Source organism: Rhipicephalus sanguineus, chromosome 1, assembly GCF_013339695.2.
Source record: "Rhipicephalus sanguineus isolate Rsan-2018 chromosome 1, BIME_Rsan_1.4, whole genome shotgun sequence".
Lineage (NCBI taxonomy): Eukaryota > Metazoa > Arthropoda > Arachnida > Ixodida > Ixodidae > Rhipicephalus > Rhipicephalus sanguineus.
Window position 1 is genome coordinate 339,614,499 of NC_051176.1, and position 22,798 is coordinate 339,637,296.

Genomic DNA, 22,798 nt, shown 5'->3' on the forward strand with positions numbered 1-22,798 from the left:
ACATGTACATAAGACAATGACAAATCCTGTTCAATGTGCCATGAACAAAAGTAGCTTGACTTCTCTGTCAGTGCTGCCAAAAGCTTTTTTTTTTAAGAGCGGAGCTCTAAAGCTTTTCGTTGCGATGGGTATAGTGCGAACAGAAACTATTATCACCATAAATCGGCACGCGTTCTCTTCGACCTCTTCTTCCTCTCAGTCCTCTCTGCTTCGCTCCCAAGAGCATGTGCGCCGATTTCTCTGGCGCGTGATGGAATAACTCTGATGGGTGAGAGAACGAGTACAGAAAGAGAGAAAGAAAGGCAAAGGAACAAAGAGAAAGAAATTCTTGGTGAAAAAAATTCTTGCCAAGGTGGGATTCGAACCCGCGTACCAACGATCCGAAGGCGAGCGTCCTAATCGCTCGGCTATCCAGGCACGCTAGCAGAGCATAGCATAGTCTTGTATAGTGTAGTATAGTATAACGAGGTGGCGGGAAAGGGAAGTGAGGGTCAGGATGAGGGAAATGAGTTGGGGAAAGAGTAAAGCATAGCATAGAAAGAAAGAGAAATAGAGAGGAAGAAAGGGAAGAAGACAGACAGAGAGAGAATCAAAGAAAGGAGCATACCATAGGAAGAAAGACAGGAAGAGATAGAAAGAACGACGAAGCAAGAGATAGAGAGAGTAAAACATAGAAAGAGCGAGAAAGACAAGTACATATAGAGAGAGGAAAAAAAGCAATATAAATAAACAGAGAAAAAAAAAGACATAAAAACAGAGATAGGATAAAAAGAAAGAAACAGAGGAAGAAAGAAAGAGAAACAAAGAAGGCCGCTTAAGGCCTGGTACCCCTAGTGCGAAGCTGCCTTAATTTTTTTGTTTTATTTTATTTTATTATTTTTGTCATTCTCTATGGAAGCGCTAGCGGCCCTTTCCTTCCCGTCATTTTTTCTTCTGTAAAAGGTCAGATCCAGTGGTCTGTTCAGTAGTCGCCAATACTCATCTTTAGGCCTCTGTTAAATTACCACTGGTATGAGGTGGTCATCTGCAGCCGACTATAGCCCCGCCACGGTGGTCTAGTGGTTATGGCGCTCGACTGCTGACCCGAAGGTCGCGGGATCGAATCCCGGCCGTGGCGGCTGCATTTTCGATGGAGGCGAAAATGTTTGAGGCCCGTGTACTTAGATTTAGGTGCACGTTAAAGTACCCCAGGTGGTCGAAATTTCCGGAGCCCTCCACTACGGCGTCTCTCATAATCATATCGTGGTTCTGGGACGTTAAAATTATTATTGCAGCCGACTATAAGAATGGAATAGGATCGAGCAAGAGAAATCGCTACACTATACTGACCATAGTCTCTTGTTGGCCTGTGACAAGCTGCCACATTCACTTTGGTTTTCTGTGGATGTGCAGCAGGTTGCTTATTACATGCGTGCGAAATGTCTGTTGTTTGATTTTGCAGGTATATGCATGATTCCCAATAACGTTTTGTACATTGTGTCGTTTCAATATGCATTCTGATGAATTCTGATGGTTTTTTCTTCCAGACTCTGATCAACATGGCCTATTGCTGCCTGATCCTGATTGGCAAAGTCATACAGAAGCTTGTGTTTGGTGAGCTTCGTGTCTCTGAGCAGCAGGTAAGGTGTACTCACTCACTCATTGTTTGTCTTCGCCCTTTTTTTTTTTCATTAGCTTCAGTGCCAATTGAGCTTTCACACAAGCTTGTTATTAGTGAGATAGAAGTATGCCCCTGACATGTGAGGCTGCCGAAAAACGTAGAATATTTTTCAATGAATATTTGAGAAGGGGAGGGGGCGCTTTTAGTACAGGGAAACCCTTATATATCCAACTCGCAAAAAAAAAAAAAAAAAGTTGCAACCCCGATTCTACCTGAGTCCAGCTATCGTGCACATAATACACCCAGGTTTATACACGACAGACAAGTGCAGACATTGTGACTCTATAGCATATCCTATTGGGATGGACAGCGACAGCCGTTGCTCAGCTCGGACCTGGAGCACCAACTCTGGGCTGGCCAGCTAGCCGAGGAAACCGCCAAGGGCCGGCAACCCTTGGCCGAAGCATAGGCAGGATCCAGGCCCATCCCACCAATTTGTAGGGCACTCAATAAATATTTGATCTGAAGAAAAAGGGGGAATTAGTTCGACAGGTCGTATAATTCGATATAAAACTTCAAAAAAATATTTTCAATGCGCAAGTTGACTTCACGGCATTGCTTCACGATAATACAAGGAAACTGACTTGATGGCAATATGCGGGGATTTTTTCTTCGTAGTTTTTAAGCATGAAATGCTTTTAGCTCCCGTTGTCGGCGGCCTTCAAGTGACCTTGAGCTAAAATCAAGCGCTGTTGTAATTGAGCTCATCCGGGTAACCAGCCATTTTTTTTAAATGCGGTTTCTAGCCGCTGACCCATTGTACAACACCGCATTGCATACGCTAGTTATGGCCCAAACGAATTACAAAAACATTGCGCTGAGGCAAAAACCAGTCAAAAAAGACGCCGGACAAGGGGAAGAAGTGACACACACAACGACTGGACTAGCAACTGTGCTTTATTAGCTGACAGCAACTCCCAGAAGAACCACTGCGCATGTGCTGATCCCGTAAAACCATGAAGCCAAAAACCAAAACATGAAAAAAGCAGAAAGCAAAAATTGGCCTACATGGCGGCCAAGAATCTACCGCCAGAGTGACAGGAATTCGCATTCCTTCTGTAATAATGAAATGGACATAGTGCTGACACAATCGTCACGGTACATGTTGATATGATATGCTTCAAGGATTTCACGCTCCTCCTTGCCCCCACCTCTACCCAAAATCTTAACATTGGAAAACAGCGGCACGCAACCACAGATCCGGCAGTGGCGGGGAAGATTAGCCCCGTCTGACAAGTTCAACGAATTGTGGTGGTCGCGCAATCGTTCATTCAAACATCGGCCAGTTTGGCCGATGTATACTTTTTCACATGTTAGAGGGATCGCATACACAACATGTTTCGCGCAGGTAGTGTACTTGGTTTTATGCCGAATAGAACACACTGGAGTGCTAGTGTTTCCGCGAGCAACACGTGCACACAGGGCGGAAAGTTTGCAAGGCGCCGAAAACACATCTACGCCCTGTCTCAAGGCGACTTTTTTCACATTATGGGAAACCTTATGTATGTAAGGCATCACTACAACACTCTTCCGCTGGGAAGCAGTTGGTTCTGGACAACTATTCAACGGCCTTTTAACCTTTTGCAGCAGAGTTTCTGCTACAGCTGTCAAGACCTGCTTGAGAAAACCCGCTGCTTCCAGGCGCTCAACCTGACAGTCAAAACTCGACTTAATGCAGTGGTGGCAGCTCTTCTGCAGTGCATTACGGAAACAATTACTCGCGATCCCTCTCTTAACAATTTTTGAGTGAGCAGACGAGTAGGGTAACAAAGATTTTTTGTTTCTGGGAGAAAAGCACCAGCACAAATGTCCATCGCCCCTAAAAGTAAGCAAAAGATCCAAAAACCTAATGACAACACGGTTTGACCTAACACAACGCGGTTTTGACTGGTTTTTGCCTCAGCGTCATGTACCAATGACCCAGACTTCGACGTTATTGAAAAACATTGCTTCCGAGTTCTTTTTAGTGCTTGTTCACACTAATACTGAAGCTGTAACTTCTAGTACGCTGTTTCATTTGTCATTTCCAGTAGCAACATTCGAAAGGCAGATACAGCACCGTGCCTGTGCCCTTTTAAACGCCAGTAGTTGGCAAGCGTCCGGAGCTGGTCAACGGTTTCGTGGTGCCTGGTGCCGGTTGCCACCTCCTTAGAGAGATGGCGCTACGCTGCGTGCAGCGCTTTATGCGGCACTAGGGTGCCTCGATGTGCAGAGGCACCCTGTGCTCCTATGCGGAGCACCAGCGAGGTGTCTCATCGTTGCCGCATGTCGCAGCCGCCCCCGCATGCGGCTGCGACAGTGGCTGCTTGCGATGCTGTAGGCAGCGGCACGCATGGGCGTCGGCAGGACTTTGTCTAGGGGGCTGTAAACCCGTGGTGCATCGTGACTGGGGCAGGGGGTAGTGATGATGTAGCATGGGTGGGCAGCAGGTGTTGGTGTGACTTGAGGGCGGCAAGTGCCCCTTTTGCACCCCCCTGTCGACGCCCATGGCGGCACGTCGGACTTCTGTTCACCACCTTCGTTTGTGTTAACGCCAGCTTCGCAGAGAACAGCAGCTTCTTCCGTTTCACAGCAGCCATCACGTTAAGAAGGAATGGAGAATCGCTGAAGCGAATGGCGAACCGCGCAGGACGGGCCCACGTGCGCGACGATGAGGAATCATGGGAGATTTAGCACGCGATGGCAAGCGGTAGAGTTAGCATATACAGTAACTCTAGCAAGCGGTAGTTTCTACTCGCTCCGCGCAGTGCCCTCCTATCACACACTACAGACCCTTCTGTGAGGAAAAGCCAACTTCTTATGGGGGAAAGCCAACTTCTTGGGGCGTTTCACGCTGCCCGGTGTTCAATGTATGAATTGTTCCAGCTGTTTTTGTTCAATGTAGCCGTAGATTTTCCCATACATTGACGTTAAATGATCCCTGCAACCAGTTTTTATCCGCTGAATTTTACACTGCAACACGTTCCTTGTATCGTGCTGAGATGGATGCAAAAAAAAAAAAAAAGAATTTTGGAGTTAGACGCATGCATACAAAACTGATTGAACTTGCAAATTCAAAATAAAAGGAGGCTAGAGAAATTGGCGTACCCTTTCATATTTCACTCACCCAGCGACGTGTCAATCCAGTTCTAATGAAAGAGCGGCTTATACCCCTGTCACACGGCAAATCAAATGTCATTTACAACAAATGACATTAGGTGAACTTAATGTCATTTTACCTTCCTGCTGTCACACGACGAAAACAAATGTCATTTTAAAACGATGACCATGACCTTAGCCCTCCTGAGCCGTCACGTTGGGAGAAATAAAAATATATTAAAACTTGCATCTCACATGCGTGTATCCTCGAAAATAATTTTCTATCACTAAAAAAGTCACAGTTTCGCCGCAAGGGCGAAGCAATGAATGCGATAGCAAGAAACTAATGCTATACGGAGTGAGGCTCGCCAATGGATACTTTCAGTTTGAACAGCGCTCGTGTTGCAAAGGCGGCCGAAGCAGCGAAGGAAACTAGCGTGCTTCAAGTGTCGAGCTGTGACACTTGATAGCTCGCTCATCCTCTGTTTGTTCGTTTAGCGGCGTCCCTTGAGATCGAGTGACTTTCGTACGCTCCGTAACATGAGTGCGGACACCACGGTGAAAGCTTGAAACAACCCTCCTCCCCTCACCACCACAAAACCGCGCGAGCAGACAGCGGAAGGGCAAGGTTCTCCCTGCGCAATAAGAAGAAGCGAGCGAGCTCGCCGAGGACTTTTAAATGCGCCCGTCGTGCTCCTAGCGCCATCTCGCTGGTAATGAAGAAACGCTTATAAGCGCCGGCCGTCTCCGAGTCCGTCCAGCGGTAAAGGGTGTGTATATAACGCTCGCCGTTAGCTACGTGGAGGATCTGCGTTTCGTGGCGTAGCGGTTAGCGCTACTCGCTGCGGAGCAAGAGGTCCCTGGTTCGATTCCGCGCTTTGGAAGCATTTTTCTCAATTATTTTTCTTTGGGGCTTTTATATATATATACATACTTATGCATATACGGTGCATGACGGCGACGGCGATGGCAAAATTCAGCCGAGACTGTCCATATAATTGCTATCGCAATAAAAGCTGCTCGAAGAATATAAACGCAGCTGTTTTACACAACTTGCCACAGCTGTACGACACAAAAGAAGTCAAGCCAAGAACTAATCGAAAATCAACATGGCCGACGATATGACCAGGCGTTGGTACAGTGAACTAAAGCATGCGAGCGCGACTGACACTCCGGCTGCAGAAATGAGACGGCGGCAGCTAATTCGTGTAGTCACCACCTTGATCACCACAACACGTGCAATCGGACGATCAACACCCGCGATACGGGCAACAACAAGAGAGCACAAATGAAACATGGCCGGCGACCAGCCGCTGTAGTTGAGAGTAGCTTTCTTTTAGAAACTTTCGCGCGTGCTGTTACATGATCAAACCAGTAATAAGTTAATCTAGTAAATAATAAGATATTTACGAATTACAAAAGTTACGCATACATAAGCCAACAGTTATCTCCCTAAAAGGTCCCTGGCGTCGAGACTACGCATTCGGTCCGAAATCGAATGCGAATGTGTTTCGGGAACTCATTCGACAGGAAATGTCATTTTCATCGAATGGCATTAGTTTCCCCGTGTGACAGCAAACAAATGCCATTACAAACGAATGACATTAGCTGTAAATGACATTAGATTTGCCGTGTGACAGGGGTGTTATGTTGTGGTGTACCATTTGACAGTGCCACCTGTGTCATTTGCATATAAACAAGTTTTTCACAGCTTTAAGAAGTATTAAACACATTATAATTTGTAAATTCCTCACACTGAGTACATTGCATGCGTGCACAATATATTGTTTATTTCCAACCACTCATAATGCCCAGCATGATACCTCACTTCCACCAGCAGAAATTGTTGATGTACGCTACAGTTGGTGCCAAAACCTACTTTGGAAACAAATTAAAATATAAAGCACTTTGCTCCCGCCACTTTCACAGTGCTGCATACCCACAGCCAGCAAACGGCGAATAAAAACAACATGCGTAATTTGGGGTGCAGGGCCCCTTTAAAACATTGTTGTGTTTGGAAATAGTTCAATGTAAAGGATAATTCGATTTATCTGAGTTCAGGATAGTGTGATTTGACTGTATGTGACATTATGGCTATTGTATCCATGAATAGCAGTAAAAAAAATTAAAGCAGTGTATCCACAAGTACAGTATATGCAGTATTGCCAGTAATACGCAACTTCTTTCAGTAGCTGAGTAACGTACTTGTTACCGTGATGGAACTGCAACAGGTAACGTACTTACGTTAGCATTCTTTGGAAATGTGAGGTGTCACATTACTAATTACTTTTTATTCTAATTAGCCCCGCTGCCCCTTTTTCCAGAAAAAAAAATTGTGTAGTGCATCAAAAGGGATGTTGCAAATAAACAAAATGTACTGGTGCTTCCAATGACCGTTGTTGCAGCTCACATGCATGCCAGAAAATGACCATTCGGAAAGATGGCTACTGCGGCCAGTCGCATGTTACTGACACTTGTGTGTTCTCACAAAACATCTATGTAAGCGTATACACACCAATTACAACAGCGATGGCACCCCTGGATTTGTCAAACTGTCACAATGTACATTGTACGATGTGCACACTAAGGGAACCATCGGTTTTGCCTTCTTAACATCATCGCTAACGCCAACTGAAGATGAGGAACTCTCTTTACCTTTTGGTGCTGCGTGACATTGTGCTGAGTGGGCTCAAGGAGAACTTTCCACGTGTTTACCAGCTCTTTCTGAAAGAATACAAGAGCACCATCTAGTGCGCCCATCGAGCGCCTATTTAACATAGGTGTGGACGTATTCACTATGAATCAAAGCAATCTGTCTGATGACCACTTTGAGATGCAGCTTGCTTAAATTCAACAAGTTGTAGTTATTAGTAATTTGTTCCTGCAGTGCTCTGCCGCTGTTTGCCAACTATGTTTTCAAAATAAGCTTTGCTTCTTTCTATCTGCAAGTGTGGCTGTGCTCCTGGTTATTGAATTCCTGAGTGAGCGAGGCTGACTTTGAACATCGTCACATAAACACTTGCAATTTTTTGCTGTAATTATACAGGTTAAAGTGAAAAAAAAAGTTGCTTATGTGTGCACATATTTTTTCCCCGAAACTATGCCACTTTGTTTCCTTATTCCTACAAAATTGGTTCATCTATGACATTAGTAGAAGCACGCCGTCACAATTACTGTACATTTGTTGAGAGTTCAGGGATGTTTTCCTTGCGGAGAGCATTGATGACGAAATCTCATTTTGTATTTAATGTCACATTGAGAAGAATGGCTTTACCATGTGCCACAGAGTTAGAAGCCGTCACATGTGACCTTAGGGGCAACTTTAGGCCTCCGTAATATTGCTAAATCCTGCACGTTTGTGCAAAATATTCTTGTTTAATCAGTATTTCAAATAAAATCGTTCTTTGGGCTTGAAGTTTTATGTGAAATATAAAAATTAGCTTTATAAAATTGTTATTGTGGGTTCCTGAAGCAAAGATGCACTGATAAAAAATTTCTCACCATGGAGTGGCCGAAGTAATCTGCATTACTTCTTTTTTTTGTTGCTGTAGTGGTATCGTGTTACCTTTTTTTTTTTGTAGGTAATGCAGGGCGGTAAAATGTTCCTTTGTGTTTTTCAAAGCATAACGAATAACATATTTACTTACTTTTCTTTGGTAACACTTACAGCACTGAGTATGCGCACCGATTACTGTTCACTACAAAAAAGAAATGGCTGGTTCTCCCATAAACGAGAGTAGATGTGAGCATGAAATGGCTGCCCGCAAAACATATTGGTTGGAGATGATACTAGCCACGATCTCATGCATGTTCACTCGGATATACGCCATCAAACTACACCACACTACACTGTGCACTGTTCCATATAGACACCATTGTTTCCTGCCCCTGTGTGAGAAACCTTGGGCTTTGCCAAACACATGCAGCCACGACGCAACGCCTCGCTGGTGCGCAGCACGCAGCGTAGCATGACCTCTCTAAGGAGGTGGCAACCGGCACTGGGAAACCGTTGATCAACTCCGGACGCGCACCGCTTACTCACCAACCACTGGCATTTAAAAGAGCACAGACATGATGCTGGTGTTTAAAAGAGCAAGTTATAGTGCCCTGTATCTGCCTTTGCAACGTCGCTGTTCTAAATAACAAAACTTCAGAGTACTAGAAGTTACAGCTTCAGTGATGGTCTGAAGAGTCACTAAGAACTCGGAAGCAATATTTTTTGTATTTTTCTTTAGGCCGTAACTAGTATATATGTAATGCAGTCCATATGTAATGCAGTTTACAACAAAGGGTTGGCAGCCAAAGACATTTTTTTTAGCTTTTGACTGGTTGCTTGGATTATCTCGTTTGAGTGCCCGGGTGTCTCATTTGAGTCTCCAGATAACGGCAGTGACTTTTGGCTGAAGGTCTCTTGAAAGCAGCCGACAATGGGAGCTAAAAGAATTTCATGCTTAATAATAAATTTATTAAAGAGAGGAGAAAAACATACAAGCATAAGTGAGTAGTACATAAGATGCTTAATGCAAAATTATGGCTTTACACAGAATATATACACATGTTGAGTATACATACATGAAGCTATCCCATCAGGTAGTGTATTGGATTTAGCATATAATTAGCATAGCAGGGATTGAAAAGCAGCAATTAATTTGTGCAAATTGGGCATACTATGTGGTTAAGAAAAAATTTAAAAAAAGGTGTTCTGGCACATTATACCTATAAGCAAGGGATATTTTAATAACAGATGACAGCAGAAAAAGATGTACAGCATGTTCTAGTAGTTAGTGTGGCGACATGATGCAGGGGTGTGTGAATAGTGGTTTATAAGGTAAAACTGAATAGAATACAAACCAAATGGTGCTAAATTTGTAAATAACATACAGCCTTCTTTCTTACCATTTGCATCAAACAGTTTTCACATACTGGAACTTGCAACGTTATAAAACACATATTAATGAGAACTAACCGACAATAATGCCATTTGCATTATTGTCAGTTAATTCTCATTAATATGGTCTGACAATGAAAAACAAGCTCTTAAAAGTCAACTTCCTTGCTTAAAACGCATATTAAGCAGTTTGTTTGAAAATCGAAGCATTTAGGAGTATGTGGTCATTTAATAGCATTATACAGAGCCTATGAAGATGGCCTTATTAGCCAGTTAATCTGTGTACATCTTTAGTCCAAATCAGAAATGCCTGCCCTCTTCAGCGATAGTATAGGGCAATCAAAAGCACTTTTTTAAATGAAGATGCAGCCTGCCGTGGTAGCCTAATGGCTAAGGTGTCATGCTATGAAGGTCGAGGACAGCGGGTTTGATTCCTGGCTATGCATGCCAGCTGCATTTCGGTGGGGTCGTGGTGCAGTAACACCCTTGTACATGCATAATAAAGAACTCTCAGGTGGTCAAAAATTAATCTGGAATTCCCTGCTAAGGCCTGCCTCGTAATTGTGCATAGGTTTTAGGCATGTAAAAAGCCAGAAATTAATTAATTTTAATTAACAAAAGGTCACAACAGACGATGGCACTTTCGTATGCAGTATGTTACAATGAGGCATACTTGTAATTTGCCTGATCAGGGTACATAGGTTCTGCATCTGCTATAAATAGTGGCTAACAAAGCTTCCTGCCAAATAGCTTGTCTAACTAATAATGTATTGCAAATGATTGTGCTTAGCTGGAAAAACACAGCTTTTATATTTCATGAATTGAGCAAAGTTGCTCATTGTGCTATGAATTGGTCACTTTATAACATAGAGTGGCAAAATAAGCTTGAAAGGGCCTGGCGGCACTCTTTTCGAAGCACCATATGTGCTTTAGATTATTCTCAGCATTTCAAGTGAACAGAGCAAAACAAATTATGATAAATGCACACAAACTCAAGTTATCAATAATAGAAATTCCAGTATACAAGCAAAATGGAAGTTACCGTTGGCTTTGAATTTTTGCCGCTTTAGATGTCACATGCCATTCTCTCATGACTTCATAGGGTTGCACCAGTACCAGCAGTTGGCACTCCATAGTTACCTTGCTTGCTCAGCCCGTTGATGGCATTCCTATGGCTTGTGCTGTAGGGCAGCATGCAGTCCAATCTCACAGGCCATACTGTTGCTTCTATAATTACAAAAGCTTCCATGTACCTCTACGGGCATGCCAGGTATTTGGCATGTTGATGCATTGTTCCCATGGTTACAACACCTTGCCCATGGCTGTGCAATACCAGAAGTGGTTGTAAAATGTAATGCTCTAGGTTTTCTTTTTTATCATAGTTACTTGCAATATTGCTTGAGTGCACATCACACGATGCATCTTCAACGAAATATCATTGTGCCACTCAATTATGGCATGAACAAAAGAAGGGGGATTTTAAGGGCTCGCTTTTCTTTGCTAGACACAACATCTCTGTTGGGGTGTGTCTAACAGACATGTGTCATGTCTGTTAGACAAATTTAATGAAATTGCCACATCATAACGCTACTATAGGTAATACCAAACAAGCTTTCTTATTAGTGTTGCAGGGCCTTTTAGGACAGCTCCAGCTACTGTTGTCACATGTGCCAAACAGGATAACTATAAGCTATGCAGCATTCAATATTGTTTTCACGAGTTATTTTTAAATATTGGCTTTACACACTTGTGATCACGCCCTTAAATGGATGAGCTCTACTATCCAGGTTTTCTTTACCATTTGTAACATCATAACAGGAGTAAAAGGGCTGGCGATAACTTCTTGTGAATCTCTGTTTAAAAGAAAGTTTGGAGGGCTCTTCTTGCTATTATAGACTCTGTTCAACTTATCTGGTGTTGTAAAAGTTTTGAACTTCGTACCACAGTGTTTAGTTTAACTTTTTCTGCCATGAAGAACTGTGCAGCACTAGAATACTTGAATATTATTGTAACTAGCTGAATGCATTGGCTGAATATATTGCTCTTGGGTTTCCCATTGTTTTTGTAGAGGCGCCTGCTCTAACAACACTCTGCTGATGTCGTGAGCAGCAGCTCTCTTTGCTGCACAAACAATTTTAATACATTGTGGTGTTCCTTGCTTACTTAAAATTACTACTGTGTCCTTACGCAAAGCGATAAAAAAGAACACTGAGAAACTCAGTTATGGCCTGGCATGGTCAAAGTATCATTAAAATTCGCCTAAGTTTATGTTGGCACATTTGTGTTGATTAACTAACATTAGTATGTTTCTGTCATTATGGATACTGTAGATGGGGCATGAGATGATAAGCCACGTTTCAGAGGGAGGGGGTTGGGCAGGAAGTTTTTGAAGCATTCTTTATGTGTAGTTGAGCACAAGCTTGGACCATTGAAGGACTGGGAGCACACGTCAGCATCAATTCACCCATTTTTTAGAAGACATTTTGATGAAACATGAGCTCCTACACCAACAAAATAGGAGACAGGTTTATGATGCAAACTGTATTTTTTCTTATGGACATAATATGCATAATGTGACAAGTATAATGTGCCTGCTCAAGCATGACTTCCACAGCGACATCATAATTAGCTCTTAAGCACTGCCATCTCATGGCAGTACATCTAAAGCTTCTTTGAAGGATAGTGTAGAGGGCTCTAGGTTACATTCTACCATCACCATAATGCATTTGCTGTAGCCAGACATCAAACCTTGTCTTGTGCTCAGCAGCAGATTTTAGTAGGTACCAAGTCAGTGCAACAGATCTGCTGGAAAAACTAAGCCTTTTATAGTTCACATGCAGTATGGCACTGTAATAGTTAACATCCTGCTTAGTGCTGAAATGCTGCTTGTGTTCGTGTATGCATTTTTATCTATAGTACTCTTCCTATCTGCATAACAAATGTGCATTTCTTGTTTCAGCACATGAAAGACAAGTTCTGGAACTTCGTCTTCTACAAATTTATCTTCATTTTTGGTGTGATGAACGTTCAGTACATGGATGAAGTGGTTCTCTGGTGCAGCTGGTTTTCTGTCCTGGGTTTCCTCCACCTGCTGGCTCAGCTTTGCAAGGATCGATTTGAATATGTGAGTTACTGTGGTTGGCCCACACTATGTATCAAGTGCAACTAATTGTCTTGTATGCAACATGGTAGAAGGTGAAAGTTTTTGGTTATTATAAATATATCCTTGTGGTAGCCAACCCTCTCTCTCTCTCTGCTTTTTATTTAGTGGCAGTGAGATTTTTTAAACTGAAGTGATCATGTCATTAAGGAAGACCTTAATATGATGAACTGTATAAGCTGTTGTTGCTTGTCTTGCCATACACAGGGTACATAAATTATAAATATTTATCCCATTCATTCGTGATGTTTACACATGGAGATGCTACTTAATGGGCCGTGACAAGGATGAAAGAAGTGCAAATGCAGTGCTGAATCTACCATAAGAAAAAAAAAACACTCACGCGTCATGTTAAGTATGGAGATTAAACAAAACGGAGTTTCATGGGAAGAGGGAGACTTGAAGTGATAAGAGTGGACAGACAAGGGATGTCTATGGCGCCAACGCTTTGACAAGGGAACTTGTCTTTTTCAGAGCAAAGACTAAGTCCTGACAACTCTCCTTGTTGTTACATTGCCTCCAATGACATCCCATTATCCATCAAATGTTGAGCCATTCAACTAGTTCCTTTGTGCAGCTTCTAGTGACAATTCTTCCATGAGAATACCCTATACTAGTTACTGTTTAGTACAGCTTGTAACAAATAATCTCGGTATATGTTCCAAGAAACAGTGGATCATTTGGGGTATGCACCTGGCTCTCTCTTTTTTTTTTTTCGTTCTTGTAACTGGGCAGAGGTGCCCTGCTATATATTCATGCTAAAGGATAGAACCTTTTCTGTATCTTTTTGTTATGTCCGCATTTTGTTTCCAGAAAATATAGTAATGTGAAAGGGTTAACAATATTTGGCCAGCATTCGTAACTGATGATGGTAACTGATGGTAGTGTATTGGCGAGAGGACCATTGTGTTGGCATACAGGCTGAGAGCCCCCTCCCCAATAAATCAAGAGGATTAGGGGTGGGGTGTGAATTCCTTATTGTAACCTTATTGTTTTGCCAGCAGCATCTAGAAGCTCATATATATATCATTTCAGTGATGTAACACAGTTGTACACAGTCAACAACGTTGACTGTGTACAACTGTGTTAGATACATACAGTCAAACCTTGTTATAACAAAATGGGTTATAACAAGGTATTTGGATATAAGAAAATATGTATTTGTAGTTCCCTTGATATTACCATACAGATACATGTATTTGAAACCTTGATTTAATGAAGTAAAATTGTGGTGTCAGTGGATGTATCAAACTAAATTGGGCTCTTGAAGGGACACTAAAGAGAAACAATGAAATGGTTTAGATTGATAAAGTGTGCTCGGAGAACTCTTGTGTAGTTTATTTCACCACCATAGGTTTATTATTAGAGGAGAAAACCAAGTTCAAAGTTTCATTTTTAAATCTCGCACCGAACTTTGTAATTCGTGACGTAAAAGACTTCAAAGAGCATTTAACGTATTTTGGCGCCACTGGCACGACGAAATTTCCACAAACTCGTTATGTCAAGTCTCTGGCCCCCTCAGAGCACAATGTACTTCCATTTAACCGATTAGGAACTATGTAGGCCCAAGCAGGCGCCGTCAAAAATATGTGATGTCACGGCAAATGGTGCGGGAATTCCAAGGTGGCGTCGCCACCTGTATTTTGTTTTTGCGCGTTTTCTCGCTTATTAAGCTTCTTCGCACAGAAAGCGTGGTGTTTTTGGCATCGTGGGAGACTACTTTACTAATGCGAAAAAAATCGTTTTGCTCTTTAGTGTCCCTTTAAAGGAGTACTGACACGATTTTGAGACATCGCAAAAGGGACCTTTTTTGTTTCCTTAGTATGCAATGTGAACGCTGACCACACACCAGAGTCGAAGGACACTTATAAAATATTTTAATTTGACTTTAAAGTTTTCGTCGCTGAGCATCTGCAAGCCAGCCCCACTGCAATGGACATTATCTCGACGATTCAAGACAGTTCCCCCGAGTTCTGCAGCCTGCACGCAGCATAAATCGTAGAAATCACTGTCAGGGTCACTGGACGACAATTCACTCATCATTGTTTATGTGCACCACGAGCAGATGACGGATTTGCCACTAGTTCGTCACGAGTTTCTGTATCCCCGTGACGTCATACTGCTATGAAACGTCACTGAGAAGCCGCCCCCTCGATATCGAAACTGAAAGTGTCTTTTTAAGGTAGTGGTAATTAAAATATATAGATGCATTCCCAGGCACAACAATACTCGTTTTAGGTTTCTTGACACGAGTATTTTTATTTAGAGCAACAATCCGAAAATTTTTAAAATTCGTGTCAGTACTCCTTTAAACCAAGATATTCCCACCCTATAAATTTGTATTTTCAACCCTAAACCACTCCTTGACATGTTCAGCATGATACTCCTCCATAGTGCAGTACTTTGTTTATATGAGAAGTGATACGCTTGACTGTTGATATATGTGCTTCTGTCACATCCATGTAGTAAGCACTGCTAAAGGGCTACACCTCGTGTGCACCATTGAAACAGCTGAGGTGGCTATATCAGTGGGAAAGTTAGCACACTGGGTTGTGCGCTGTGGACTGCTTGTTCACGACAGACCTTTTCTCATTCTTGCCTCTATTTGACTGCATCACCATTTTGCTATCTTTGCGGCATTATAGACAAGCCATTCGCATACCAGAAGCGAAATACCGTGGCATAAACAGAAGGTAGCTATCATGAATATCATGAAGGCTGTCACACCAGGTCATACAATGCCAGCGCAGAGATTCTTTTACTGTGTAGAGCATTACTGTGGGCCACAGCACCATCTTCTTCTTTGCATGTTTAAGTTTTGCAGCCTGTTAGGTGTATTTTAAAACGAACCGCATATGCAATGGCAATGTTGCAAGCACGGCAGTCGTGAACAAAGTGGCCATGATGTTAACTGGCACAGAACTAGTTCTTAGATTGCCAACTTGCTTAGTGACATTGGTTATGCCAAGCAGCCTAAGCAATGTGGCTGGTGGAGTGGCTGGGGACAGGCCACGTCGAGAGGCTTACTATAGATGTGTTTGCACTTATTCACCTGCCACAGTAGCGAAGTACAGGTTCATATAGCAGCCCCTCTGTGTATTAAGTCTGCTTGGCTTGGTTAAATTATCAGTGTTGGCAGCTCATTGTGTTGATCACATGTGATAACAGTGTTCATACATTTATGTATTTACAGTGGTGGAGAGCATATGAAAGTAACTTATGGATAAGGAAATTATGGTGTTTTCCGAGCCTTGTGTCAGCACTGCAAAATGTCACTGAGTCATCGAAACCTATACAAGGCCTTTTGCTGACCCATCAAAGGCACCTCGCTTGCATTTATGTCTCATAAATCGGATCGTGCCTTTTTTTCGCCCACCGATAGCTACGATGCATTCTTGTAATGAATATTTTATATAATGCAGGTACTTCCTTGGGCGATGTGTTTTTGTTATGATGAGGTTCAGCCGTATTCTAATGCCTAGCTGTTGCTGTCAGTCGTTTTTTCTGGCAGAACTGCAACGTTTAAAATCTTGGACAGTGTGTATGCCCGTGTATCAGTGCTCTGAAAATTTCCCAAGATTTCATCATTTTGCTTTGTGCTCTTGGAGTAACCTTTTTCTTCTCCTGCTTTGTTCAATGCAGCTATCATTTTCACCAACCACACCAAAGTTGACACACATACGCCTGCTTGCACTGCTGTGTGGCATCCTGATCCTTTCATTAGGCCTCTTTGCAGTTTGTGTTGTGGTGGGCTTACATGCAGGTGCCAACACATTTGCTTTTATGGCCGCTGAGGTGAGCTTTTACTTCCTTTTGTTTACTTTTTGCCATTTGGTCTCATTTACCATTGTACGTTTATTACCTTGTAATGATAAATCTCTCCTGGGTACTTGTGGTCTATACTAGCTATAGTATAGCTGTGGTGTGGTATAGCTATACCACACCGTTGTGCAGACCTTTTGGCAGCAAATGACTTGGAAAGCTTTTCAAAGCAGCTTTGCAAATATTGTGACACAGTGGCAGAACAGTCCTAGCATGGTTGCCTTAATTAAGTTGTCAGAGGGATCTTTTTAAGTGGATAAAAAGACAGTGAAGAAAAACACAATGTGTAAGCATGCTGCTTTTAAAGTGTGTCCGAGATGATTTTGCTGTGCCTAAGGGTTCATCCTAGGTATATGGTGTACATCTCACAGAATGCTTTCTCACAAAAATTTTATGTGGCTTACTTTCTGCCTTATTATTTGTTCTGTGCGACCATGGTTATGTATTCTTTTTGGCACAATTCCTTAGTTTCACAAGCGTTGTCTACTTCCAATACACTTTAACTGGACGTGTTCTCGCATCACTGTCAGGTGCAATTTTTTTTGTTACTGTAGTGATGGTGGCCTCCAAATTGCTTACATGCACCATTTCTGTTTTTTACAGCATGGTAGAGCTACAGTATACTCTCTGCAGCTCTTATCTTTTTTTTTAAAGACAGCTTTTATTTCACACTTTCTCTTGCACAAAACATTGATTTCAATAAACATCACGTTAAGGGCATTTTGTGTTGAAGTGTTCAAAATCCAAGAGGTACCAAGCTCTACGTTAATGTGTGATAAATGTGTTATGGATTTCATCTTGTGGCATGAAATATGCAGCTGTTGTGGGCCTCTTTTAGTGAGTCTCTTGTGTATCTGGCAGCTGTTGGAGGCTATTCTGTAGTTATTTTGTAAAAGCCTCCACAGTAAAACGTTAAAAAAACTGGACACCAGTGTATTGAACTTTTCTGAGCTGAGTTACAATGAAAAGGTCATTCAAGTTTACTATGGACAATGTTTTGGATACTCATGTACTGAACAGTGATTAGTGAGCTATACACATTATCTACATCAGTAATTACTTTCACTCTCTTAACCCTTTCAGATGCCACCTATGAAGAACTTTCTGTAAATGTGTCAGATTGATACAACGTTATTTCAAGGCACTCAGTATTCTATTGCAACAAAAATAATGTCATAATATGTTAATTTATGTGTGTTTTAGTAACTAATCCTAATTAAGTTGTAATTAAATATTTATTTATTCTGAAGTCATTGATGCTCTATTTTGGCATAAATAGAATGAAACTCAGGCTAGAAATATAGTGCAAGTTCATTTTTGGTTATGTCCATTTTGAGCAAAGAAAAAATACTTTTCATATGGATCATAGGAAGTGGCACATTGAACGTGGTAGTGCCGTCAGCAAAGTGATCATATGCAACAGTACACTGCAAAATGAAGTTAATTAAAAACAAATTTATTATGCAGGTGGTTCAATTCATTCAAAGCTCTATATATCTTGCTCTTTCTTAGCCCCTAGTTGATACAAATAGCAAAAACAAGTGGTGTACAATAATGTGCACATAGTGCCTCAAAGGGTTAAACAACTTCTGGTATGTATTGAACAGGCAGGCGTTGAAGTTCATGCCTTACAGGACTGACTCAGAATGCAGCTCTATAACTGAACTATGTGCATACTAGTCTGAGTAAAACATTGATATTGTTCTCTTGCAGTGTTCACTCGTCACAGTACGAACATTGTACGTGATAGTGAGGTATGTACCAGTTTTTTCTTATGTTCCTTGCACGTCGCCAGTCCGCAGCAAATTTTTAGAACTTCAGGCAGCCCCATTTTTTTCCTACTCATTGACCTTTTTTTTTTTTAAGAACGGTAAAAGTGCACTTCAGATAGCATCATCTCCAGTGTGCTCTTGCTATTCTTAAAGATGGACTACCAACGAGCCCAGATAGCTACCTTGGTATACTCAGTGATATTTGTCGTTACTTTTCTAGCATTTAACTAGTAGTAAATACTAAGACTGAAATGTTTTTATTTGTAAGCTTTGGCACATTTCTTAGTACAGCTCATCACTTCAGTTACCTGTGCTGAAGGTGTGTTCCACCAGGGTAATTTGCCACTAAAGTAAACATGGAAATGTGTATGTATCACTTTTGCTCATTACAACACCAGTTTTGGCAAGTAATAGGAGCACTTTCTTAGCTCAAACAACTTCCAACAAACTGATAGCAGATGTTGGCTCAGGAAGCATAAGCACTAAACGCATTCTTATAGCCACTAGCATTAACTTTGTCATGTGCAAAGCTCCTGCTGTTGTATAGTGCTACTTGCCTGTCCAGAATTGTGTGTGGCGATGTTAGTGTAATATGTATTCTTCTGTGTAAACAACATTTTGCGAATTTTGTTCCCTTTGATAATTGCATAACATCCTTCGGTTTTTTTCTTTTTTTTTTACATTTACTGGATTGTGCTCTGTCATGTAAAATAATATGAAAAGTAACTGAATATTAAGCTCACATTGTTGTTACATAAAACACAGCATGAAGAGCTTTCTGTATGTTCTCTGAGCAATCTTTGTATTTCGTTTTCATTGAATGAGATTTCGCTTAGTTATGCGTGCTAAAATGTAGCTGCAAATTGGATAGTGCCATAACCCATGCATGCTTAACTTCTGTAATGGTTTACTTTAAGAAAGCAAGGTTTAAATTGGGAACACCACATTAATATTTGACCTATGGTTCTTGTGCAGAACACTTTTTTTTTTCTTGGTAACTTGTTTAGAAATTGTGTGCAGGCACTTATACAGCTCTACCACAGCTGCAGCGAACGATAAAAGCCCCTAGTGAAAATTTGTTTATATTTGCATCCAAAATTCTATGCTAGAATAAACTTGATATCATGTGTGCTCTTTAAACAAGCCAGGTATGTGTCATTGAGCATGGACATTTGCTAGTGTGCAGTTGAGCACTAGTTGAATAAAAAGCAACTGGCCATTATTTTCAACTTGACTTTCTTTTTATTCTGTCACCTGTATAAGAGAAGCAAGCCTGCACATGTTTTTGCTAAAAACGAGAAAGAAAGTGCTGGTTTTTAACACTGAATCATGCACCACGAGAAGGTGAAATGTCACAGTTTATGTGCGCTGCTATATTTGTGAAGTTTTTACAAGACATAACTTAAAATTTGTTGTGCATTGTTCTAATGCTGTAAATTGTTTACATTTTAAATAAAAAATTCCAAGTGTGCTCCACCGGAGGATTTCTGCCTACTTTGAATGTTGACGTCTTCCAGCATATTCAAACTAGAACCCTGCTGTTACGTTCCTCACTGCTGCGTTTTCCCGGCTGTTACGTCGTTTTCCGCCGGTCCCGGCATAGCTCCCATAGGATACAATGTATTGGGAACCCCGCTGTTGCGTCGTAACTGTCGGACTGTTCCCGTATGATACGTCGCGAAGTGCGCTCGGAGCCGACCGAGTGACTACTGAAGAGAGCGGCCATGGTGCATTTTCACGCAGCTTGGCCTGGTTTGACCGTAATATTAGCTGCATGAGAGGCGCAAGCAACAAGGTCTTTTTATTGATGCAAACAAAAGCATGGCCTTCGAGATTCGTATTGCAAAGATGGCGTCTCTGACTTAATTGCTCGCGAAAGCAAGGTCTTCGAGATTGGCATTTACTATTGACAAAAGCATAGCCTTTGAGACTTGTATTGCACAAACATGGCGTCTATGACGTAATTGCTTGCGAAAGCAAGGCCTTCGAAATTGGCATTCACTTCTGCCATCGCGTTGGCGTAGACTCATCATCATCGTTATTTGTCGGAGGACGGGAGGGAAAAATCTAGGGACTTTAGACGGGAGGAGTTCGAGCTGGTTAGAGCTCGCATGGTCGTGCGCGCGGTTCGCGGTCGGACTCGCCGCGCTGATTGTGATTGCGTGTGCTTAGTTCTTTCATGCCTACAGCTGTTGGTGTTAAAAAAATCACATACGTTGATTACATTTCTGTGGATGAGGCCATCCCCAGCTCCGCGTTTCTATCCATCGACTAGATCGCGGCTGAGCGCGCGAATTTTCGTGCTGCTCGTAAGCACTGAAATAAAATTCTGTACCACTAAATATTTTGTCGTTTTTCCTGTTTTTCGGCTCTTACGTTTCCCGTCTCTTACATTTATTTCCTACGGTCCCTTCAAAAACGTATCAGCGGGGTTCTACTGTACTAGAAGTCTTAGCAGTACCTGCCATGTTCTACATAAAAGTGAAACTTGCGAGTCAGTCACAGGCATAGTAATGTAGATTTTAAATGTTGAAAAAGAAAAAAAGAAAGAGTGCTGGATATTTTAGGTTACAGATGCCAATGAAAGAAGACATATCTTTTTTTCGCACCTGGCATTAAAATACCAGGTGACAGATCCAGGTGACAAATACCAGGTGACAAACAAGGTGACATATAGACTTCAATTTCATACTTTTTTTTTTCTGCTTAATGACATACATTTTGTGCAAAAGTATTTTTTTTTTTTTTTGTCTCTATATCCTCCAACTGAGAGCAAGAGAGGGCAACAACTTTATTAAAAGAAGGCTGTTGTTAACTCTTGTATTCCACACTTGGAACACTAACACCTTCGGCATGCAATCACGATTTAGGAACAGCACCACGTTTTGTTTTTGTTTTTTTTTTTTTGAATGAATGCATTTGTAACACTTGTGACTAAATGTTGGGAAAGGGTTCATACAGCGAACATCTATACATATTTATCTTTGTGCATTAATGCATGCAGTTCTGTTGTGAATATATATGTACAATTTGAACTTGTCAAGCAAAGGCTACATGGTATGCTTTATTGTAGATTTATTCCAAGAACTGAATGATACAATGTACTGTTTGCCAATAGAAATGTTATGAGACTCTGTAAGCTCGTAGGGTGAACATTTTTTCTTATTATTCAAAGTACCAGCATAATTTTACCATCGATAAGATTCAGGAGTGTTTAACATTGGCTTTATCTCGTCGTAGGTATGGGATCCACCTATGGGATATCCACTGTGACAAAGTGTGGGAAAATCGTGCTGCGTATGTGTATTATGCCGAGCTCTGCTTTGAGTTGACAGCCCTTGCCATCGATTTCTGTCATGATCTCCACATGCTGGTGTGTGTCTTCATCTTTTACTTGTTTTACACCTTGCAGCATTCTGATTTAAATGGGCCTTAATATGTTTTAAGTACTAAGTGTTGCACAATGACAAGTTCCTCGTGTGGTCTCAAAGTGTATGCAGGGAAAAAAATGACGTTGATGTAGGCAAACAAAAGTTATGAACTTAATCGAAATAGAAGTAGGCAAAAAAGGAAGCTTGCGTTTAGCATTTCACTTACCCAATAAGAACTTGACTTATGATGCTTGCACTCAATATGTGGCCTACATTATGTGTTAATGGAAGTTGTCTTTCCGTTGTGGCATCCCAATGACAACCTGCAGCCACACTTTTGTTGCTGTGGTTGTAATTGCCACAAGAGCCATGCTTTAACAGAATGCTTGCTGGTAGCAGCATCTTGATACTTTCTTGAACCATAATGTCTGAGAAACGTTTGTGTTGTGTCGCTGTCTCGCAGAAGAAGAAGAAAGAGTTTTAGTGTGCACTTGTTATTGTTGCTACTGACACCTTTGCTTCAGCAAATACCTATGTTGAACATGTTTGGTGCAATTACAAATTTGCTTGCTCTGATTGACATAAGTGTCGCAAGGCAATGGCACCAGTACTTCTAAGTGTGGCTGTATCTTCAGTGTCGCATGAAGCAGAACAATGACGCAGAGATGATGAAGACGAGCACTTATTGGCAACTGAAGGTTGTTTCCTACAGACGTCTTATAGGAAGAGCAGAAAAAAAAATAACAGATCAAGGAATGTGAATGCTACATACAAAAACACCGCCTCATTGCCAGCACCGTTAGTGCTGGTGTCTTTCAGCAATGCCAGCTCTCTTTGGGATAAGGCTAACAGTGGCTTACTTATGCAAGGGCATTGTTCATGTACCATGTGGGCTGCTTATACAACAATGTGGGTGCTGTCGCCCGTGTGCATGAACACCTTATTTTAATGGAAAGGGGGGGCTCAGGTGCATATGCTTCAATGTATGGCTATAAAACTGTCCCTTCCATTTCTAACATTGCTGGCATGCCCTCGCAGGTGATTGTT

The 22,798-nt window shown here is 41.7% G+C and overlaps 1 protein-coding gene across 1 annotated transcript in view; it reads left to right on the forward strand.

The window, feature by feature from the left end:
• The window catches only part of LOC119379608 (E3 ubiquitin-protein ligase AMFR-like), a 124,341-nt gene that overhangs the window by 58,876 nt on the left and 42,667 nt on the right, over positions 1-22,798 (forward strand). Inside the window, 5 exon segments of the mRNA XM_037648914.2 lie at positions 1,527-1,619; positions 12,586-12,750; positions 16,429-16,581; positions 18,322-18,362; positions 21,621-21,753. Of these exon segments, the coding sequence (XP_037504842.1) occupies positions 1,527-1,619; positions 12,586-12,750; positions 16,429-16,581; positions 18,322-18,362; positions 21,621-21,753 (585 nt within the window).